Source organism: Struthio camelus, chromosome 1 (genome assembly GCF_040807025.1).
Source record: "Struthio camelus isolate bStrCam1 chromosome 1, bStrCam1.hap1, whole genome shotgun sequence".
NCBI lineage: Eukaryota > Metazoa > Chordata > Aves > Struthioniformes > Struthionidae > Struthio > Struthio camelus.
The window spans coordinates 35640913-35664228 of NC_090942.1; the positions used below are offsets into that span (position 1 = coordinate 35640913).

General features: G+C 41.2%; 1 protein-coding gene across 1 annotated transcript; it reads right to left on the reverse strand.

Moving 5' to 3' along the window:
- Positions 1-103: 103 nt before the first annotated feature.
- On the reverse strand, positions 104-16999 carry SLC38A2 (solute carrier family 38 member 2). The gene is made up of 16 exons (XM_068934011.1): positions 16669-16999; positions 15684-15870; positions 15270-15351; positions 15021-15136; positions 11839-11912; positions 11642-11734; positions 11366-11447; positions 8252-8334; positions 7233-7291; positions 6955-7101; positions 6096-6175; positions 5892-5992; positions 5383-5507; positions 4427-4571; positions 4217-4314; positions 104-3456 (listed from the first exon to the last, which is right to left on the reverse strand). Exons 2-16 carry the CDS (start codon positions 15800-15802, stop codon positions 3358-3360), a joined length of 1503 nt encoding a protein of 500 aa, XP_068790112.1. The 5' UTR covers positions 15803-15870; positions 16669-16999; the 3' UTR covers positions 104-3357.
- Between the last annotated feature and the right edge of the window lie 6317 nt (positions 17000-23316).

Genomic DNA, 23316 nt, shown 5'->3' on the forward strand with positions numbered 1-23316 from the left:
CATAAATAAATTAAACAAGCATGAAATTAAATCTACAATTTAGTATCAGCTTTAAAGAAAATCCTTCAAATACTTCCTCCCCACCCCAAAACACACAGTGTGGTTTAGGATTATCTATTTATTTATTTCAGATAAAACAAACGTACAATGTTTCATTGAAACTGCTGCACTCCCTGCCAACAACTGGAGCTGGACTGTTGGCTTCTGACAGTACAGTAGATATTTACATATGTACAAGGATGTACCGTAGGATGCCTGAAGTTGATGGCCTAACACATATGTTAGATCATAAAGGTTGTTAAGTCATTGCATTCAGGAAATCGCAACATCCATGGTAAATTTTACATGAGAAGCTTACACGAACCCAAACAATGTCTTCTTTATGGACCCAAGTGACTCCTGTGTTTATTGCAACATATACATTTGTAATAAATACAACCTTAGTGTTTTCTTACACACCTTAGGTGTAAACACATTATTTCTACTTTGTAAGCACTACATTTTGCTGTAAAAGAACCTTTCCTTTGACATTTCTTATACAGATGTACAACATGAACAACTCATTGAAATGATGCAAGAATCAATAAGGAGAGGAATATATACATAGATCCCAAATCCCAAACCTACATTATATACACTATACTTACAGTATATACACACATACAATTTATGTACACAGACTATCATAAATATTGAAAAATAGGTTTAGTTTTAATGGATTAATGTTTTATAAATAACATGTTACATTTATGACTGAAATAGCATGGAAGACGGTAATGCCTAACTGAGGTGACAAAACAGTGGTTTAATACTGAAGCTGCTCTTTCAGGTGGTTTGTTATTTAGGTAATTTTAAGCAGATAGGTCTGAAAAATTCTTACATTGGAAATCAGCCCAGCCAAGTGGAACTCAACTGGCAGCTGGAGAGTCAGTCATCAAATAATGAGATACATCACCCACAAATTGCTACATTAAGAGAATTAGGTGACATACGGTGTAACACAACGAGGTGTCATCACGAAATCTTCCTCCTCTCTGGCTGCTGAGAGGGATTGTGTAGTGACTTCTCAACTAGACTTCTTCCTCTTCTATGGTTACTGAGAGAAAGGAGGTTATTTCTCACTTCCTTTTTTTTATGCTGGCAAGGGAAGCGCTTCATCCCTTATGTGCTACAAATTGCTCAAAGGTAGAGAACATTTCAACCCTCTTCCACCTTTATACGTACGTGGAGAGGAAGAAGAAAAGCTGCCAAAGTGCAGAGGCCTGTGCTCAGCACTCCTGTACATAGATCAGGTAACGTGGGTGTAAAGTACCTGAGGCAGAGAAGTACCTAAGGAGCTTTAGTCAGTGCTGACTCTAGCGTTGTTAATTGCCAGTTGAGTACCACCAGGCTAAAAATACAAACAAGACAAGAGGAATCTAACTCCTCATTATAGTTGTATATTACAGAAGTAGTGACCAGTAGTAATAGTCATGCAGAAGTACTGATACAAAATATCTGCAATTTTTTCACAGATCTTAAATGGCTGGGCAGAGACTGACATTGCCTGCCACACAGTGACTGTAATTTAGATTTGTTCCCGATTGATTCTACAAGAACAAGAAATCTTAGGCGCCGTATAATCAATGGATTTCATGCACTTACTTGTTCCCTGTGACACAGCTACTAAGCAGAACTTTGTAAATCATATTTTTAAAACAGTATGCTAGATGAAGACAGCTGACCACATTGCCATGACTATTTCATTAATAAACTCTATCTAGGCTCTTGTACCCAATATTGTAGTGTTCGAGAACCTCTTATAAGCCAAGTACACTGTTATGCAAGTGTTATTTCTCTTCAACCTGGGATAAGAATGAAAGAGTAAACATGCACTAGAAACGAAACAGCTAATCACAACCATACAGCACGTGTTTCATTAGCTTGCTAGCTAGGGCTCATACAAAACCTACCTACTTCTGAAGCAAACAAGTATGAGATGACTATCCAGTCTATGAGGTTATCTTTACTACTACTATACAGTATAAATTGCAAAAGGAATCCCAGTTGCATATGTGAAGAGAGTTTGTACCAAGCATGAAATACTGGTGCAGTTATTTTGTGGATCTGACTTACAAACAAAATAGTCAAGTAATTCAAAATCCAATAATGGATGAGTAATTTGAGAAATACTGTACAGTTTTTGAATATTATACAACTAGTAAACCACATTAGTGGTTTAACAAATTTTTGTTTTCCTACGGTGTGTTCCAAGAAAGACTGGGCAGAAAGAAAACCAAACACAGCTACAACTGACAATGGACCTTATTATCATTAATAAACAGAACTCCAAGAAGGAGTTTTATATTAATGGCATGATATGCTCTCCAGTGCCATTCAGTTTATATCTGCAACTGAAAGAAAGTCATAAAAAGCAAAATAACCCCAAACCCTGTTTCACCCAATTGCACTATTGAGTACCTCAAGAAGGGAAATTTCAACACCATCTTTATGAGTTCTATATTAAGTACATTTTTCTCAAATCTACCCCTTCTGAGGGGCTGATTTTTTTTTAAAGCTTGAAAATTTGAGTTTCTATATCATTTTTGGAAACTAAGATAATTGCAGTTACTTAGGTACACTGAGAAAGGACATCGAGAATTATTTTCACTATTCTTCAAGTTAAGTGAGTTCCATTGAAAGTATTCATAATTAAGAGGATTTTGACTTAAATTGGTTCTTTTTCTGTTTTGGTCAGTAGAAATATTTTTAATATAAGACTCCTTCTAATTCTGCCTCCTCAGAAAGGCAAACTACATTTAATTTAGGACACTGACTGATTAAATATTTTTACGAGCTCTTTATGTTATTCTTTTGTTCTTTTTAGAAAAGTGTTTCTTAAAGTCAAAATAGTGCTTTTGAGGTCCATAAGAATTTTTGGTACAAAAAAATAATAGTTTCTCTCTCTCTCTCTCTCTCTCATTGGTTATTTAAACACTTTGCTGTAAATTAAGAGCTATTTCTCACATCAAATGGTTCCATTAGGCACATTCAAGTAAAATAACAAAATATCCAAGTAACAATGACAAAAGCCAAACACGGCTTGATAAAAGTCTACAGAGAGTTCTGTCCATTCTCTGGAATGGAATAAAATTGTCACTTCCTTCAGCCAGACACTCATGTGGTTTGATGTTAATATCCACTTCCATCATGCAGAATAGTTTCTTAAAGACAGAGTTCAGGTATTCTACAGTCAGAAGAACCAGCAACAAAGAATCTGCATTTTAAAGGAAGCTGAATAGCTCATTTTCACTCTCAGTATGTATCTGAGGGAACACTGGCGTTTGAAGTGGAGCATTAGAGATTAAACCGGGACAGTTAACGGCCATCAGACGCAGCATTCTGGGTCCAGTCTAGAATAATCAGTGTCATACACCCAGTCATCACAAGTATACCACTTAGAAAGAAGAATGCAGCCTGAAAAGAAAAAAATATAAAGAACTATTTCAGTTTCTGCTACTAAATCTACAAAGTCATGCTGATACATGGCACAAATCCCAGCCCTGTGCGTAACATTTTAATTGCTCAAGAAGGAAGGCGTGACCAGTAAAAAAGACAAAGATCACAGTAAACAATAAGGAGATAGCAGTCTTTCCTACTAGGAGTCCTTTTTCAAATAAATCCATCCATTTATTTTCAATATAGCAGACCTCATCCTCAGCTGAGGGAAATGAATGCAGGTCTGCTGATACCAGGGAGGTGGTGCCACTCTGCACTGGACAGATTCCGAATCAGTATGTCTAAGATCAGTAAGGGCACCAAGATCAGTCAGGATGGCCCAAATGATCAAGTGGAGGTCAACTCTTAGAGGGTAAGTTAGGTAAGTCAGTCTCCACAGAAAGTTTAAGGGATAACCACAAGACATTTTTGTATGGCTTTCATTGTTAATCAGTTGAAAACTGGTTGTGGTGAGCAACAGAATGACCTAAGTGTAGCACTGCTGTTGGGTTAGGGAAAAAATAGAGAAGTCACTGAAGTGTACTGAGTCTCATGACAGCTTTCTCCTCAGTTTCGAATACAAATAAAACTACCCATGTTAATTAAGATAACATTAAGTGCCAATTCACTGACTACATTCACCAGGATTTCAAAACACTTAAGTTATAAAGAAAGAAACTGAAGTTCTTGCTCTGAATTATTAAGCAAGTATAACCATTATATATTTGTCTATACATACCCCAATCTTCTGCACTGATTTCATTGGTTCCTTCTTCACTAGTTTGATATAGAATGCAGAAGGAAGTATGAAGATCAGCATGGCAGCAGCAGATGCGCCTGTATTTGAAAAGCATAAATAATTTAGAAACAGGTAAGCTTAATTTAATTAGATCGTAGCTGAATTTTCTGAGATCTGAAATAACCTCTGAACTTCTATGAAAACACTTACCAATGAATCCAAAGATGTCTCGAATGGTAGGGACAAAGATAACAAGCATGTTTGTAAAGGCCAAAAGAGCAACTGTAATAGAACAGTGACGCCACCATCTGAACTCTTTTCCTGCCCACAGCAGCTGGGTAATGGAACTGCGGATCTTTCATAAGAAGGAAGAAGAAAAAAAAAAACCAAACAAACAAAACAGAGAGAGAGAGAGAGAGAGAGAGAGAGAGAGAGAGAAAGAGATTGTCACATGAACTATAATTTTCTTCTGGAAGTATTTCAACATCTTTTTCCTGGACACCTTAGATTTTAATAGAAACTGAAAGGGATGAAAGTAAAATCTATTTTTTACAGTTTACTTCTTGCACTTCACAGGTAGCTAGCTACATGTTTCTGATCTGTTTTTCTGCTTCTCTTGCTAATTGTTTACATTTTAAAGCACAGTAAATAAGAGAGAAAAAAGAAAATAAACTTGTCACGACAAAAATAAAACTCAGATGTTTTATAAAAATATTTTTTCTTTTATAAAATGTAAGGATACTACTCAATAATATACACTCAATTGGCCCAAATTCATGTTTAAAGTGTACTAACAAAAACACACTGACGCTTGTATGCTGATAATAGCGTAAGCACTTTTAGAAATAACAATCTTCTCCATCTCCTCAATTTAACCCTATCAGAAATACAATGCAACGGAACACATTTGAATCTACTGCTTTCTAAGCGTGGCCTATTTATTTAAATTATTTCAAGTAAGGGTATATAACGATATTTCATCGAGTTTATTAGAAAGAATTTTCCTTTTTTCAGTTAAGAGAAAAATTCTATATATTAATAAATGGTAGCTGCCAAATCAGTAAACAATTGTAGCAGGACAGGAGATAGATAAAAATAAAAAATGGCAGTAAGACTTAAAAAAAAAAAACAATAAAAAACAATGAAATAAACCAGAAATTACTTACTGGGAAAATAACTACAGGCACAGTCAGGGTTACAGCCATAAGTACCGCAAGACGCACAATAAGAAGAAGAACATCAGCACCCAGATAAGCAGAGTAGGTATGAAGCAGTTCTGGTTCAACTTTTCCTGTAATGAGAACAGTAGTAATTTAACTACATGTAGTTAACATACTTCTCAAGCAACTACTACTTCTGCTCAAAATTCTAAGTGCATTTGACAGTTACAGCAACATGAACTGAAAGCCTCCAAGTTCCTGCAAGCATGTCTCCACTTCACACAGGGATAAGTTGGAGGCATTGAATCCATTCTAATCCAATTTTAATCCTGTGCTTTAGGCCTAGCCTAATTCTACTACTAATCTCCTTTTGGGTGTGCACTTCTAAAAATATTAAGAAATACAGTGTGTTTTTAGAACCGATACTAAATGCCTGCTCGCTCCAACTTAAAAAGAACACGGTGGTTTTGTACAGCATAATTCATTTAAAAGAAAACAGGGAAGGTAGTATTCACCATAAAACGTCAGATATCCGAAGAGAGCAGCCAATAAATACATGAGAAACATGGCAAAGAAAGAAACGTAGGACACATTCATCATCCTTTTACGGCTTCGGCTATAAAAGGAGGAAGAGAAATATTGTTAGCAGTGAGAAGATACTATTTTACACTACTTTTGTTTGTACAGTGAAATTATAGAGACACGTCCCCAACATTTACCTTTTCAGTTCTTCATAAATAGGAAGAATTGCAGGATGGCAGACAAAAGAAAACGTTAGGATTGGGACAGCATAGACAGTCTGAAAAACATAAATATGCTTTTTAGGTATCTCAGACATTAGAATCTCATCAGTAAATTTCCAGTTTTTGACTTAGGTATCTCCTTCAGCCTTTGATAGGGACTAGCTGAAACTGACTGAAACATTGGCAAAAGTTTAAACATCTCCTGGGTTTTTTTTTCTTGCCCAAATTCTGAGGCACTGAATACTCTCAAATCTCACTGAAATTCATTCTGAACTGCATGTACTTTGTATTCCTATGGAGAGGCTCTGCATCACACGGGCCTAAACCTTTACAGCCTGACCTTGGTATTGGTTATCACACAACACTTCCTTCCCTGCGGAAGGGAGATACACCACCGTAATTGCAGGTATGCATGAGAGCCAAGACTCTAGGATCGGGAATTTAAAGCCTGATCAAAATCCTAGCAGACATTTCCCATGCACATACTTACACCATTTACTTCATCTTCTTCTGCAATCTACTTTTTCCAATGCTTTTCTAAACTCCCTGAATGGAACTACTGTGCCACACACAAGGCTTGAGAAATGCTGTGCTGAAAAATCTTATGAGAGAGGTGTTTACTGCCATTCACGTGAGGCAGGCATCAAGCTCCCCTAATTTCTATGCATTTAGAGCACAGAAATACCCAGTCTGCAGGAGATGCACAGGGCCCTACTCTACTGGAACTGAAACTGCTAGCACATTCCAAGTTTACACTGGGCGATTACTTTAGTGAAAAATGACCTACTTGATATCTAGTTACCTTCAACAGATAATCTGATTTTTAGTCAGTTACCTGTGAATTGAAGATGAAGTACTTTGGCTTGCATATATCGTCACTTGTTATGTTTTCATCTATCAAAGGTGCCAATGTTCCATTTATAGTCATGTTCATGATGTCACTGTCCATAGGACAAGGAATCTGAAACATCTTCCAAATTACCTAGAAACAAACCCACGTATTTGTTATGTTACTTTACGTAATGCAGCATGTGAAAGTTTCCAGATACTGTTTTTAATTTCACTTTGACATGCAATGTTATAAGCACTGGAAGTCTACACAATTATACTTACAACTATCAGAAAGAAGACCATGCAAAGTAAGGAAAATCCACTGGTATAGCCCAAATATCCTGTATTCGAGAAACAGAAAAAAATAAAATCTATGGTAAACAGAAATACTACTCATGTCATAAAAACTTTATGATAGATTACTTCCTGTAAGTGATTATTTTTGGATTGCCATTTTCTCTCTTTTTTAAAATAAGTAGTTGACTACTCATTCACATTTTCTGCTAATCTCAACCCAGACCTGAAAGTTCCCAAAGACACATTAGAAAAATGCAGCAGCGAGAATCTACTATCAAACCTCATTCCTTAAAAAACAAAAAACACCCTATATAAAATTGTTATTATGTACTAAGAATGATTATAGGATTAGTTCTAACAAAATACACTCTGAGCTATGTTAGACTCTTTAGCCCCCATTTCTGTTTTTACTGATTCATTTAACTTTGTAAAATGTAATAACTCAAGGAAGTAATTCATACTGAGACTCTCTGTTATTATCTAGTTTTCTTTGAACAGATTCTGTTACCCAAGGTATTCACATATACTACTGAATTACAGTCATTTCAGATTAAGGCATCTGGTACCAATATTCTACTACTGCTTAGAACCAAAATGAAAATGGATGACTTTTTATTTACATTGCAAAGACAATTTAACTGCTCAGGGCTAGTATCCTTACTCTTGTGAGACTCTTGCGTAACAGTTAATCACAACAGTAAAGAACTTTTAACAACCAACAATACTATTTCACTATCATCCAGAGAAAAGTAAATGAAACTACACGGACAGAAGGTACTGCTGACCCTTGTTCTAAAGCTACCTGATCAGCTGTCCTTCTACATTCCACAAACATATCTGTAACCTAAAAAGATACTCATCTCAATCCTCTTTTTCTGTCAAAAGACAGAAGTTGCGAGACAGCTGTCAATTCACCTAGTACTCCAGGACTCCAACATCTTATTTACCCGTTTCACCAAAATATTTCCAATGTAGTTTTACTTTGATCGTACTTTACTGCTTACCTAAATTTTTCAATAAGGAGAGAGGAAGAATGAGAATGATAGACACCATCAGCACCAGGTAGTCGCCATTAAGATACCATTCTCTGTAGGAAAAAGGTAGTATTTATAAGTAATCAAAGTATTTTAAAGCTATGATATCTGTAGTTTAGTCTTCACACTTATCTTCTCCTACAACATGCGGCTACTCAAAAAACAAACAAACAAAAAAAAAGCAGAATCTGGTATCACAAAGAATTGGCATTCAGCTTACTATACTGACCTAAAACCCCCCTGGTACTTTCCCATCTCACCCCAAACCTGCATTGTGCCTTTCCTTTAGTGTCCTTTTCTAAAATAAGTACGCATCTGGAAGTCAGAAAACAAGAAAAAGTAAGTGGTCAAAAAACAGCCAACTAGGATTAACCATATAAAAACAGTATTTTAGTTAAATGTTGGTTCCCAACTTTCCAGATGTATTAGAATTTCGCAGGGCCTCAGCAGGATGGTGATCCACTTTTAATGACAATACAATTCTGCTGAGTGCTCTGCAGGAGTTAAAGAAAAACAGATGAGGGCTGGAGTTCAGGCAGTAGCTCAAGCTTGCTAGCTGAGAAAACTCCAATAGGCAGTAGGAGTCTACTAGGGGCACGTTTAGTCCCTTCTAATATAGAAACTGTGTTAAGAACCTCAGAAGTTTTCCTCCTTCAGATAATTTTTGTTATTTATTCAATTATGAAGAAGCAGCCTTTTTTTTTTTTTTCCCCAATAGAGACGTTTGGAATGTTACAAAAATCACCATCTTCCTTCAAAACACAGGAAAAAGCTGGCTCAGGGTATTTATGAAGCAATTTCATTGAACTAATGGAAAACCCGAACTGAACATTTAACAGTGGCAGGTTAACTGATTTCTTCATCTTATCCTACAGGAATATCCTAATTTGTTAGGTAGTTCAAGTAACTATTTATTTTACTTATTTCAAGTAAGTATTTATCCCAAATATGAATTCTTGAAATACCGTTAGATGATACCGTAAAAGGATACATTTCAAAATGGATTGTATAATATTTAGATAAACAAGAAAATGTAATGGCCCTACTGGAAATCTGGGCATTCAAACTCGGTTGTTGAATTTTAAGCCGATAAACACTAGTGGAAACATGAAATAACTTTAACAGACTTGCTCTGGATTTACATAGTAAACGCAAAAAGAATTTGATGATCTCTTTTCCAGTTTGACCTGGAATACTGAATTTAGTATTCCAGTATTTAGTATAACTAAATTTAAAGAAACAGATTTTAGAAAGTTCAGATGTGTAAGACAGTAACGTGATGTACCTTCCCCACTTGCGCCTCCCCCCCTTTTTTTAAAAAGGAAATGCAGACTACTGGCAAACTTAAAAGAAGCCAGAGCTCACAGAGTCATGGCATTTGATACAGTCCTAAGAACGTGTACTGTTAGTGTGCATGGATCACATGAAGGCAATCAGAACTTTCAGACCTTTCCGTGCTGAAGAGCGAAGAATGAGAATGCAACAGCTTAACTGTACATGGAGTACCTTAAAAATTTTTAAGTAAATTGTAATTAACTGAGCTAATACTTGTAATACTGCCACCCAGTTCCAGAATATTTTATCCCACATTAAGCATTATTTTGGGGCGTTTGAACAGGTGTAAGTGCTTATATTTTTTAGGCACCAGGCTGCCAGAGTGGAATCCATGTCAACGGTAGCCACCCAGACTCCCCCATGCAATGCATGGAGTCAGTTACCTCCAAACAGGGTCCACAATCGCCAGCACACTGAGAAAAGCTTTACTTTAAGTCAGCATACAGCTGCCTCTTGAACCATAATTGATTCCAAATTCTTCTCTGAGGAGGACAGTTAAAAGCACTTGTCTCAAAGTCCCCTCATAAATATTGTTTACTATAGGAACTTTCTTGAGAAGTGGAAAATAAGGACTTGAATTCAGCCAGAGAAGGGAAACGAACCTTCTTGGGAAAGAACTCATAACCACTTCACAGTTAAGCAAAGGGGACAGGTAATCTTTCCCTTTGAGACCGTAATTTAAAAAAAAAAAAAAAAAAAAAAAAAGATAGCTAGCACTGTCTTCCTGACAGTATCTATTAGCAAACTGTAAGAACACCAAATGGCTTGACCCCCTTGGGGAACATAGGCAGAAAAATGCCTACCTTCTGAACTCAGGCTTAGGCGTGAGTTGGAGTCTTGAGCTGCTCAGCCCTCTCAAGACTGGGACACTTCAGGACAAGGCACAGAAGTACAACTCTGAAGAGTGAGATTTATAGCGCTTAACTCTATCCATCTGAACTCAGGCATCTTGTTTTAGATAGCTGTTCTGACACACCCTCTCAGTACAGAGTGATATGATAAATTGCTCTTTGGAGATGCCCAAAACAAGTGTCTAAATCAGGTGCGCCGAACTGACCACTAGAGACAGTCATCTCTCTCCAGGGATTAAAGCGAGACTAGATGACTAGCTCAAAAGAAGTATCTACCTTTCAGACTGTTACGGTTAGGTCAACTGAACCTTACCCATGAAACCCATTTTTTCAAGTAAAGCAGAAAGGTCAAGCCACTATAGAGTTAAGGTGACTCCAGGGCTAAATGGCAATGAATCTATCATTTTGGTCTTGGGCATCTAAATGCTACTGAAGTTCAATATTTAGCCCCCATGCTCCTTTTTGAAAACTGTCCCTTAACACCTTCATTACATAACTGCACCTTAATCTTACATTCAATCACTTCCCACAATATTAACATCATAAAAACAAAATTATCAGTCCAAACGAGTTGGAATACATTCAAAAAAATACCACAACCATATTTACCTTCCATTATTGAGAGTATATACTGACTGGTACATTCATCAACACTTACCTGGCATTCTTTAGAGAACAGTTTTCTGTAATATGATGCGATACCTGTATTTTTCTACCCTTTTCCCAGGACACGCTGGATTTAAAGCGGACCACTTGGGGAAGGGCAAACTTACTTTATCTCTGTCTGAGTAAGAAGCTACCCTATGGTGTAACGAACGTGGTCTTCATATAAAAATGTATACAGTCTCCATATTTCTTTCTCCTAATAGTTTCTCTGATGAGGCGTTCTAACACCTACCCTGTGTTCTCTTCGATGTTCATAAATGTCTTGATGACCAATGGTAACTCATATTTCACTATGAAGAGGTAGCTTGACATAGCTGTAGGTGAATAACATCATAGATCATTACAAATATAGAATATGGCACAAGATGCAAGAATCACATAACATGTTTCATAACTTCACTTGAACACAAGCAGTTAATGAATGCATGTTGTGTGAAAAAAAGTCTCCAAGAATAAATAGGGAACAACTACTACTGAAAGTACAGACATTTTTAAATCTTATCCTCACCTCCAATGTTCTGCATTGTAATTGATCCAGAAGCAGCAAGTTTTCCAGCCATACCAAATGCCTTCATTCCTAACTGTTCATATAATAAAGAGCCTAAAGAAAACAAAATAAAATTCATTATACCATATACCCAAAGGGTACATTGTAGACAGGTGTAGTATGAAATAACATGTTTGCAAAATAATCGTTTGCCATACCTCCTTCATTGGCAGTCTTCAAAAGGAGATGCACTGAATACAAAGAAAATATTGAGACAAACAGCAGGAGTATCCTAAGGGGGGGGGAAAAAAACACAACTTTTTAACAGCCATAAATGACTTATCCTAACCATATGAAATAAATACAGTATGTATTTATCATACATATTAAAAATACATATTAAAATACAATCCAGGAAAAACGGTACATTCTAAGGCTAGCTAAAAGTGTTTTTAAAAAAACCCAATCGATGTCTGCTTTAACAAGGATTTTATATTAAAATTCATTTCAGAGGTACGTAGAGGAATTCTAATGCAGGAATAAATAATACTTATATTTAGTATAAGGTGGCATAAGCATGGACAAGAATCAGGCCATTATAGCTGAACATATTTGATACACATCATGTAACAAAATATCAATAGGAATGGTTTTATGCCATTGTAAGAAACTATTCTCTTCCTTTCATGGTTCAGTAGTTATGTCAGGAGTCTTTCTTTTAAACATCAGAGTTGTGACTAACTGTAGCTGAAGTGAAGATTATCTCTCCGTCTTAAGACAAATGAGCTCTTCAGCCTAAACCTGTGTGTGTGCCTTTTTTTAAAATGCAAAGCAAAATGAAACTGTGGAAGTCTTAAAGAACAGACTGAAAATTAAGGTGCGTTAAGAGCTGAGCATGTCTGACTTCAAAGGCAAAGATGTATCGATCTTAATAAAAACACTGCTTGCTTTGCTCAAAAGCTACTCTTCACGTGTGCTTACATGGTAATTGCTAGTGGCTTGTCTATCTTCCCTATAGGCTTTATGCGAGAAGTATGCTATTTCCACAAACATGGTTTTACATTTAAATTTCAAATCTCTCAAATGAACCACAACATATGCACTTCCTGCACACTAGGGGGGACTGTTCTTTACAGCTGAAGAACGCAGAGGAAACCTACAGTCCATCGTACACATGGGGGGGAAAAAAAGGCCCTTATAGCAAAACAAGCATTCTGCTATAGCGGAGTAAACGTAAGAAATAACCCATCTCCTCAAAAACTTGAGGCTCAATTTATTGAGTGCCCACTGTGCTCCTTCAGCTTCTTTTTCTGTGTGATTTTTAGTGTCGGTGAAAGCAGTAAAGACAGCATGAAAACTGGAAACAAGAACATGCGAGAAAAGCTTTACAGGTCTGTACAAGGAATCTAGGAAACCTGTGTTAGTATGTCTATTCAACACCTGCAAATGCACACAAATCAACCTCTGTATTTGCGAAGGGTACCTATTAACTGGGATCTAATTCAGCCATCTACTAGAAACAGTAGAGTGAAATGTGTAAGGACTGCATTTGATTAAAACAGTACAGCTTCTGGATACCTTAGTCCTAACTTTGAATGGCTGATAGTTCAGTCAATAAATTCATCTAGAAGCTCACTGCGGTTCTGGCTTCAAGATCAGAACATTCATTTATTGAACACAGCCCTGAGACAAGTGATTTCACACAGTCTAACAATTTACTGTCATCATCAACTACATCCAGATCTGAATCTGTAGCCTAGTTACTAAAAAGATGTCTGTACTGCCATTATTATTCTAAATTATAACCCCTCAGTATCAGCCGTGATTGGTATTTCCACTTTCCTGTATCTGAACTACGCTTAAGTTTTACCAAGCTGGCTCACCTTTAAATCAATATTAATGAAAATAGATGTGAATGCACTATCTGCAAATGAAAAGTAAACACACCTAAGGACCATGGTTAGGAGCAAATCTGCTCCAACATCAGTTAAGATTATTCTCTTTTCCCCCTCACTTTTTTTTCGTTTTCGGAGATGCTCTAATGCGCATTATGCAAGCTATCTTACGCCTTTTGCGGAAGAACTTCAGAACACGAAATTGGCTTGTAAAAGAGTCAATAAGTATTTCTATGCCCCATTTATGCTAAGCTTTTCATAAGAGTTTAGTGTCATTTAAATAACAAAGCCTTAGCAAAAATAAATATAACACCAAATAATTAAAATAAAACCATTTAGACCAAAACTTTATACATCAGTGGTTTCCGCAGGAAACTAAACATCACTCCAGTATGTTTAGAAATATCTGAAAGGGAATTTAACCTGCAACTTCTTGCAAATCTAGCAACAGAGTAAACTAAATTTTAAAGATAAACATTACACTTCACTTGTTCTTGAACATTCAGTACATTTATATATTTCCAGGGTAAAAATACGAAATTCGTTGAAACATATCCATGGATGCTCATTAACACTCAGTCACTTAAAACTACATGTTGTGTGAGCTGAACTGCCTCCAACATATCTATTCTTTCCTAAGAATACTCCTTCCTAAGAAATTTAGAAATGCTGCACATAATTGCTTACTCATGTCACTTCCAATTATGCTACTATGCTACACTTCAAAGGTTTTGCCAGTATAGGTACCCCAAGAAAGAGATATTGGTAACTCACCCCACCCCTTGCAGGGAGATAGAGCTATTTTTTTTAGGTGTAGCTTAAACGAGCTCCCTGAATTGACTAAAAGGACAGCAGTAAAAATGATTTTTTGTTGATTTGTGTTATACCTCTGCAGGCATAACTTTTATCAGTTGGGGGGGGAGGGGGGGGCGCCACATCCCTGGCCAGAAGAACTGTGCCACAGAAGCCTTTAAGAGTAAGCAAGGTCAGACTTGCAAGAGCTAAATAAAAATCTAGGGAAGATGAGGATTATTCTAATTTGCTACAGTCCGATCCCGTTCTTTTGGTGCACTTATGACTCCCACTAACGACAACAGTAATTTTTCAATTAGTTCAAATCAGCGGGCTCTGAGAGAAGAACAAATACAGATTTCAGCATGTTAAATGGCATCTCTCCCTTCCACTTGTATAATGGAATTTTCAAGGGAACTCTACTAACAGTTATTTATGAAGGAACCACAGCTTAAGAAAGCAAAGGAAAATTTACTGTAAACTGTTCTACAGATGGCAGAACTTGCAATATAGCTGCTTAATTCATACAAGTCTTTCTGAATACATCACATTCTCTTTTCTTCATTAAAAAACATTTCATAAATCCTACAACACAATCTTGTGCCTACGGCAACGAGTGGGCATTTTGTAAAGGTCAAATTTTACCTCAAACATTTATCCAGTATCGATTACAAAGCAGAAAGCTTTTTGATGAACTGTTAAAAGATACTTACACAAAAAGAGCAATTCCAGTGTTAGCCATAGCATAAGAGAGACCAAGGATGCCGCTACCCACAATAGCATTGCTCAGATTAAATACTGACATTCCAAAGGAAGTAGTACCCGGATGCTGAGGAAAGGGAGACAGGTAATAGTTAACAGAAAGTTATCACTTATTTCAGAATTAAAACAAACATCTTCTATTTGGCAAGAAAGCCAATGTTTTGCAGGCCAATTTTGAAACGTCATTATAACATACTTACATACTGAGTTTCATACTTCTTCTTTCCAACATTGGAGTCCAGCAAGAAATTTTGATTTTCTGGATCAATATCTGCATAGTGGCTGTAAGAAATTATTTCATTGTTAGTTATCATCCCGCACAACTTGTCCATTCACTTCCCTTTGAAAGTTTCCGTTCTACTTCAAAGGGGATACGAGAAAACCAACCAAACAGCCCCCGAAGAACCACCCGATCTCCCATCCCGCCGACCGCAAAACCTGCCGTAGGTGTTTGCGTCTGCAGCCGTTCCCGGTCATCCGCGGTGCATGCGAACACCGGGTACACGCGGGTCTGACCCGGAGCGCTAAGCTGGCCTTAGCGCAGGCCTTCGCCGCGCGTGGCCAAGGCTCAGCTGCTGCCCACGCACCGCGCGAGCGCCCGAGCCCCCCCTGACCTCTTCATGGCGGCCGGCTTGGTGGGGTACGGGTAGCTGAAGTCGTTGCTGTTGGAGCTGTAGCTGCTGCTGTCCTCGTCGGGGGAGATGTTGAACTTGCCCATCTCCGCGCTGCTCATGGCGGTGGCGGTAGGGACGCGGCGGCTTCTTTTGTCCTTGGCGGCCGGGCCGGGCGGGCTCGCCGCGCCTGCGGAGGTGGGAGGCGACGTCAGTGCCGCAGCGGGCGCCGCGGCCCGTCACGTGGCCAGCGCGCGCGCCCACGGCCCCCGCCCGCCCGCCCGCCCGCCGAGTGGAAAAGTACCAGGCGCGGCGGGGCGGGGGGCGCGGGGCAGCGGCCAGACAAAGGTGGGCGCCGCGGCGGCCGGCCGCGGCTCCGGTCGGGCCGGGCCGGCTCGGGTCGGGTCGGGCGGCCGCGCCGCCTCGCCTCGCCTCGCCACGGCGGTCGGCGAACCCGCTGCCGCCCGGGGGGCCGGCGGCGGGGCAGCGGCGGTAGCTGCAGTGGCGACGCCGCCTTGCTGTAGCTTTCGTTGCTATAGATAGGTCTGAGGCAGCAGCACCTTCCCTTCCCTCCCCCCCCCGCGAGGGAAAACTGATGCAACAGCGATGGGCGATTGTCACACTGCCTCGGTTGGCCTCCCCCTTCGCATGACCGGTCTCCGCTGTTTACCTCCCACCTCCCTCCGCTCCAGGGGCATCAGGCATCCCTGCGATTTTCAGTGGAAAAATGCAAATCAGTCACAAGACTGCACCAACAGCGCCCGTGCGCCGGGGCTCGTCTTCCCTGCCCTTCTGGGATGCAGCAGCGTCCCTGCACGCATCCGACACGGCCGCAGGCAGGAGCAGACCTCTCCAGGGCTTCAGGCACCTTTTCAAGTGCGGAGCCCTGCCCTCAAACAAAGCCACTAGCGAGCCGCGCTGCGCTGTGAAACTCGCCCCGTTCTTTCTCAGGACCGGGTAATAGCGAATATTAGATATTATACGTTACCTTACGTAATGCTCAAAAGCGAGGTTTTCTCTCGAAGCCTCAGGATAACGAGGCTTACGGTGCCTTCTCGACTGTTGCTTCTTGCAAGGAAAAAAAAAATCCTTAACTATAAAACGCCAGCAAAAAAAAAGCCTAAATAAATAAAGGTAGGGGGGGCAAAAAACACTTAAAAAGCCACCATTATAAAAGGAGGGGGAGGAAAAAAAAAAAAACCCCAGCGTTTTCCTGGTGCACTCGAGCGGAGTGTCGGAGCCGGGCGGTGCGCAGCGGCGTCGCTCCCCGGTCTGACGGCCCCCTCGGGGCGCCGCCGCTCTTCAGGCAGGAATGCGGCGCGTCATCGCGGAGGGGCGCGGCGCCCGCCCCGCCGCCGCCGCCGCGCCGCGCCGCCCCCCGCCCGCTCTGCCCAACTGACCCCCTTCCTCCCCGCGGCGCCGGCGGGCGGGGGGGCGCTGCGGCCCCCCCCTCCTCCCCCCCAAAAAACGGGGGATGCGCGGATAACGGCGAGGGGGTGTCGGGGGGAGCAGCGGCGGGCTGGGGCGCGCCTGAGTCATTTATCAAGCCCGGTCATCTTCATGTGCTCCTGCGGGAGGCTCGGTGGGGCAGAGGGGGCGGCGCGCGGGGACAGCTTTCCCGTGTTTATAGCGGGGATAATTACGTTTCACAAGAGAGATGCGAAGCTAATGCGTTTGTCAGGAGTGCTTTGTCTAAAACGTGTTTTCATTTGCTAAGTGCAATACATACATACATATACACACACACACACACATATATATATATCTGTACACACTGTGTGACCTTCTAGTATTTAGACACTGATGAAGCTTCCCATCTGTCTTTTACCTGACTTCCGTACGTTTCCGGACATTGAGCTTCCCGACTACATCGGGGCAAAAGTTCCCAAGGATAAAGTCATACCCAGCGAGCCAGAGCCATAGTTACTCGCTGCGGTCACTTATTATTTTTAATATATGTTGTGATGCACGTGGAAGTCTAGGTCTTGGGGACAGCTGAAAGACTTGAGATTTGAGCTATCAGAGCATTTCCTCTGGGAAATAATCTGGAATGACGGCCTCCCTCTAGTGATGTGAGGTAGGATAAAGCCCATTTTTAGGAGGAGAGGGAAACAAATCTTATTTCCTTCCCATCAGGTAATTACTCACTCCGGAAACTTTTGAGGATTTTGTTGTTCAATCCCCCGTGTATCTGACTTGGACAGGAACTGACTTGCAGCTGGGGGGGGGGGGGTGGGGGCTTTACCGCATGTTAGTCTTCAGGCTCCAGGGAGAGCTGAGGAGGAAGGATGGGTGTGCTGAAGTGGGCAGCCGGACTTTGTTGCTGTACCCGCTCATCTCCCCTCCTGGGGGGTTTGGTGGTGGGTCTTTAACTGTTCGTCTCATTCCCATCTCCAACGTATATTGGCTGCAAACTGCAGCTCTGGTCAGCAGACTTGCCTCGGGAAGCGCAGGACCCGTTATTACTTGGGGGAGTGGGTTTCAACCCACTGCTCCCCCTGTGCCATCCCAGCGGCCATAGCCGGAGGACAGGAGCCTGACCTGAGTCTCATTCCTCAGGAGGACGCCTGGGTAATTAAATCGTTTCATCCCGCTGTATTAAACATCCTCCTCTCTCCCTTCTCCCCACCGCCCCCCCCGGTCGCCACGGCAGGAACACCTTGTGCAGCTGCGTGCGGCGCACCCCGACTGCCCGGCTAGGGGCAGCGCCCAACCCGGCTGCACGGCTGGTCTGCAGCGAGCGGCACCCTCCGCCGCCCCGCGGAGGCCCCGATCTGCTCTGAGCCCTTCTCCCGCCGACGCCGGGCCTAGCGGGGAGACGAGCCGCAGCGGCGAGCGGGAAACTGCCGGGCGGCGCGGTGCGGACGCGAAGGGAAACGGGCGGTGAGCGCCACAGAAGGTTCTGGAGCGCCCCGAGGCGGGCGGGGGGAGGAAGGGCGGGCGGGGCGGGGCGGGGCCTCGCGGGGCACGCGCAGCAGACGCCGGACCGAAAATTTTCCACAACTGCAGTTCTCCCCGCCCTCCCCCCCGCCACCATCCGGCCTGTGACGTCACGCTCCCCCCCCTCTGTCCCTCCCCCGCCGCAGGGCCGGGCTGCAGCGTGAGGCGGCGGGGGGGGGCGGGGCCGGGCCGCGGCGGGCTCCTGCGCAGCCGCGGCGGAGGAGAGCAGTGGCGGCGGCGGCGTCGGCGTCGTACCTGCTTCCCGCGGGCTGGCTGCCCCGGGGCGGGGTGTGTGTGTGTGTGTGTGTGTGTGTGTGTGTGTGTGTGTGAGAGAGAGAGAGAGAGAGAAGCGGGGCCAGGTGAGGCCGGTGGCGCCGTTGGTGGCCGGCCGCGGTCGGAGGTCGCCAGGGGCCGGGCGGGCCACCAGCCGCGTCCCGTCGGGAGCCCGCGGCCCGGCCCGAGCCGGGGGCCGCGCAGCCTCGTCCTCGCAGCCATGTCTGACACGGCGCCGGAGCGCAGGGCCCGCAGCTTACTGCCCTGCCGGTTCCGGGCCCCCCGGGGCCGCCTTCCCGCCGCTTTCCAGATAGAGCGAAGCTCCGGTTAGGTGACCCGTGAGGTGACTAAATAAGTTGCATGCAGACTGCCTATACACCAGCACCCTGAGTCCCCGTGAAAACCCGAATATACCAGTGGGCACTTGGCAGCAGTCCCGTGGGTTAAACCGAAGGGCCCCACGACTCCTGATAAAAGTACAGTCGCGTTGGTGAGAGAAGTAAATCCACGTTGACGCTGGAGACGCAAGGTCATGCACCTTTTGTATTGGAGCAGCAAGCGCCTTGTGGCACATTTTCCGCTCGTTCATCTTCTCCAGGCGTTGGCAGTTTTGCAGCATTACGGTTTACCTGAGACAGGTCAAGCTGACCTGCTTACTGCGGGTTTTACCATTATAACAACAAATGTGAAAACAGTCTTTAACATTTTGGGGACCATAGCCGTAGGAGATGTTGATGGCAGCACCCTTTTCAAGGCAAGCACACGAATTTGGTGGATGGTAAAGATTACCGTGCACGTCTGATAAATGCAGAAGCCGTCTTCATAGATAAAATCATTTGCTGTGAACGTCACTGCTTTTCCAGAAAGAAAAGTTGAAAACATTTTACACCTAAAGAAAAATCTTACTGTACATGTGTTTGAAAAGTTTTTGCTGCAACTGTCCTCGTATCAGAAAAGAGAATAAGATTTTTCTGTTCATTTGTAAGAGGAAAAATTGATAGAATACATTTAGGAAGGAAACTTGCTGTTTTGTTTTATCTACTGGCCTCATTATTGGAAGCTTCACTGTGCAGCATATAGAGTACAGGTGTGCGCTTCTTCAGAGTCATGAGTCTTTAAAATCTTTAGCCACAGAACTTATCAGATGGTTCAAATGGCCCATTTTTAAGCTCTTTTAAGTTAATGCCTCACTAATTGAATTATGACTTTCTTGACTTTGTTCGCAATTGTTAATAATGTCCTTGGCAAAACATACACACAATTTGTATTTCATCCAATTTTGAACTGAGTTTTGGAATCAGAATGATAAAGATAATCAGTTCCTCCCACCATAATTTCAACTATTTATTTATTTTCTTTCAGTCTCACTTTTCTTTCTACTTTGTTGTTTTCTCACTGTTCCTGTTATTTCTTCTGCCCTTTATCTTCAGTCTCCTTATCCTTTATCCCTTAGCCCCCCTCATCTTTATTCCTTCATTTTTTTCCCTGCCTGTTTCCCTTTTTACTTTGTGTTTGTATCTACTGATTTCAAGCTTCCTTATAAAGTTTGAGTTTTTAGGATAGTTACAAAGGTGTTTTTTTTTTTTTTTGGTGGAGATTCTGTTTCCACTTTATTTATCCGTAAAAGAATCCGGCACAATTCTAGAGACTAAAATTGCTAAAGATTAAAAAAAATACTGAAAAACATATTTCTCTATTTTCTTGAATGTATCTTGGTGATATCTGTTGGTGATTTCTCTATTGCTCCTAATAAGCTAGTGAGCTTTTCCTTGCTGAAACCCCTTACAGTGATTGAGGGGGTGAGTCCTTACACTTTCAAAACAAAGCAAAAATTGATAAACAAAAGTAAGACCTATTACTGCAAGGATGTTGTGAACAAAACTATCAATTAATCTTCAATTACAGCATTACGGAAATTCAGTTATCTTTGATTATATAAGTGGAAATGAACCAGAGTTTTCAGTTTATTATACAGGAATGTAACCCGGTTTTTGTAGTTGAAGAACTATCTGGTATACGCTTCTTAATATGAGTTTTCAGCTGAGTTGACACAGTAGATTCACCTTTTGCTCTAACATGGCCTGCCAAATCGCAGCCAGTGAACAATTTCTTTTTAAATTGGATTAGTTGTTTTTATGTTTAGAAAAAGAAGTGGTTGGCAAGTGTATTTACTTCTTCTTCGGTCATGTTTTAGCAAATAAAAGGCCTTTTCAATATAATATGGAAAGTTCTTATTTCATACTGTTTCTTCCTACACATAAACAAATCTTGTGGAATACTGTGAAAGTATCTGTAGCACATGCACAGTACAATAATTTATGTTTGTAGTTTGCACTGAAAAGTTATGTGTACAGCAGTACTCTAAAAGTCCAGTCCATCCACATGGTTTTGAGATGATGCTTCCTGAAGTGCCCACAGGACATATAATGAAATATGTACTATATTATGTCAAAGTAATCTGTATTCATGGCTCCATAACCTTCATTTTGCTGGTACTTAGTAAGAATAATATGAAAATCCTTAAACAGTAATGTGTATCTGGTGAAAACCTAGATACTGCCAAGAGGCTGAGGAAGGTTCATAATGCAGAGTAGTAGCAGGGACCGGAGAGCCAGGTGGTGTCTCGAGTGAAGTCAGTCCCCTTTACACGGCAGACACATTACGCTGCAAGGACGTGCTGAAAGCGTGGGTGAACGGTGAAAACACCAGGATTCACAGATTTACTGTGTAGACTCAGTGCTCCACAAAGGTCCAGGTGAGGCTGAGGATTCCACCTTCCTTCTGACCAGCTCGTGATTGGTTCATTATTCCTACCTCACATTGACTGCCTGTGGCATGCAATTAATGAAATTATAGGTTCTGATTATATGCTTTCTCAAACAAAACTTCCACTGAAGCCAAGAGGAATTACGAAACGTGTAAGGAATGCAGGATTGCATATCCTGCCTCTTGGGCTATATGATGGTGAGTTGGAGTTACATATTAGGCTTGGTTTAAGCCTTAATTTCTTCCCTCTGTGTTTATCCGAGTCTAGTTTCAGTTTTGCAATATGAAAACAACAAAATCACTGTGTTGAGAAAATAAGCAACAGCATTCTTTTTGAAAATATTACATTTACTGTAATTATAACTTGAATTTATACCAAACGTAGGCCTAGATTGTGAGTCTGAGTTTTTAAGCCATGTGATTATGCTATTATACCGCAATAAACTCAAAGCAGTGGGTGCTGCATATTATATTATAATACTGCTCATCCACAAGAAATTGTCAGCCTTAAATGGACATTGCTAGCTGCTATAAAAATAATTTTTACGTTAACGTTTTCAATTCTGTAAGATTTTCTTAAGGGGTTTAAAAATAGCATTTGTGCATTAATCAAAATTCATCTTTTCCAGGCAGCAAACACTGATTTTTTTCCTGTATGAAATTAACTTGAGTTAATTTTTTTTTATACAGTGTAAGTCTAGAAAAGTGCTAGGAATGGCATTTGTTAATTAAAGGAAGATCAGTCATTGTCTATAAGCTGTTCCGCATATTTTTGTTTAGATCCTTATGGGAATAACAGCTACTGTTTTTGTTCTTTTAACATGTGCTGGTAGCAGAGAATACAATTTAAGATATGTTTAGGTTCTCAAAGATGTTTTCCGCTGTAATTACAACAATTTGTACATCAGCATCACTTCTGTCAGCAGATCTTTGAGTATATTGTTTGTCAACCAAATATTGCTTCAGATCTTGCCAGTCACTTGCATTCTTGTGGGTTCCATAAAAAATAGCGTAAGTTTAAGAAATTAGCTGGTGTTCTCTAGGTAAGAGTTTCTTGTTCTCTAGGTAAGAGTTTCTATGCAAGAGCTGTATTCAGAAGGGACCAGAGCTGTGATAATTGTGTAGAATTAGCGAGACATTTCCGTGCTTCAGCTGTTAGAGTAAAGGTGGATGCATTGATGGGGTAGAGGGCGTTAAAGGGCAAACTAGGGCAGGAGATCGACCAGGAATATACTTTTGTGGAAAACAAAGCCTCAGTGAACCAGCAAGATCAGGCCCTAACTTAGTATATCTTGTCAAAATATAGCACAAATTGTTAACAAGAAATGTATATTGTAGTTAGATCTCTATTCTGCAAATGAGTATGTGTAAGATTGTACACATTATCCCATTTTTCTAAAATAGCTGATGTTCCTAAGTATTTTGCGGATTGACTCCTACTATGTGGATGAGACCCATTACCTATTGAACTTAAAGTTTCACTTTTCATCTACTCTAACAAAAACATAAGAAGGCTGTTTACAGAATTACAAAGAGTCCGTAAAATCTGATACCTTGTCCCCCACAGAGACCAACAGAGGATTCTTCTGTGAGCAAAGCGTAAGAAAGAGCATGAGAGGAGAAGTGGTATTTTCTAGCATTCGGGCATTTAGGATTT

What these genes read in the sequence shown, in the direction of transcription:
- SLC38A2 (XM_068934011.1), bottom strand. Translation starts at nt 15,802, where the DNA reads ATGAGCAGCGCGGAGATGGGCAAGTTCAACATCTCCCCCGACGAGGAC. An exon ending in AGAAGTATGAAACTCAGTAT is followed by an intron (nt 15,137 to 15,269) that starts GTAAGTATGTTA and finishes CCCTTTCCTCAG; the next exon opens with CATCCGGGTACTACTTCCTT. An exon ending in ACTTCATCTTCAATTCACAG is followed by an intron (nt 6,176 to 6,954) that starts GTAACTGACTAA and finishes TATGTTTTTCAG; the next exon opens with ACTGTCTATGCTGTCCCAAT.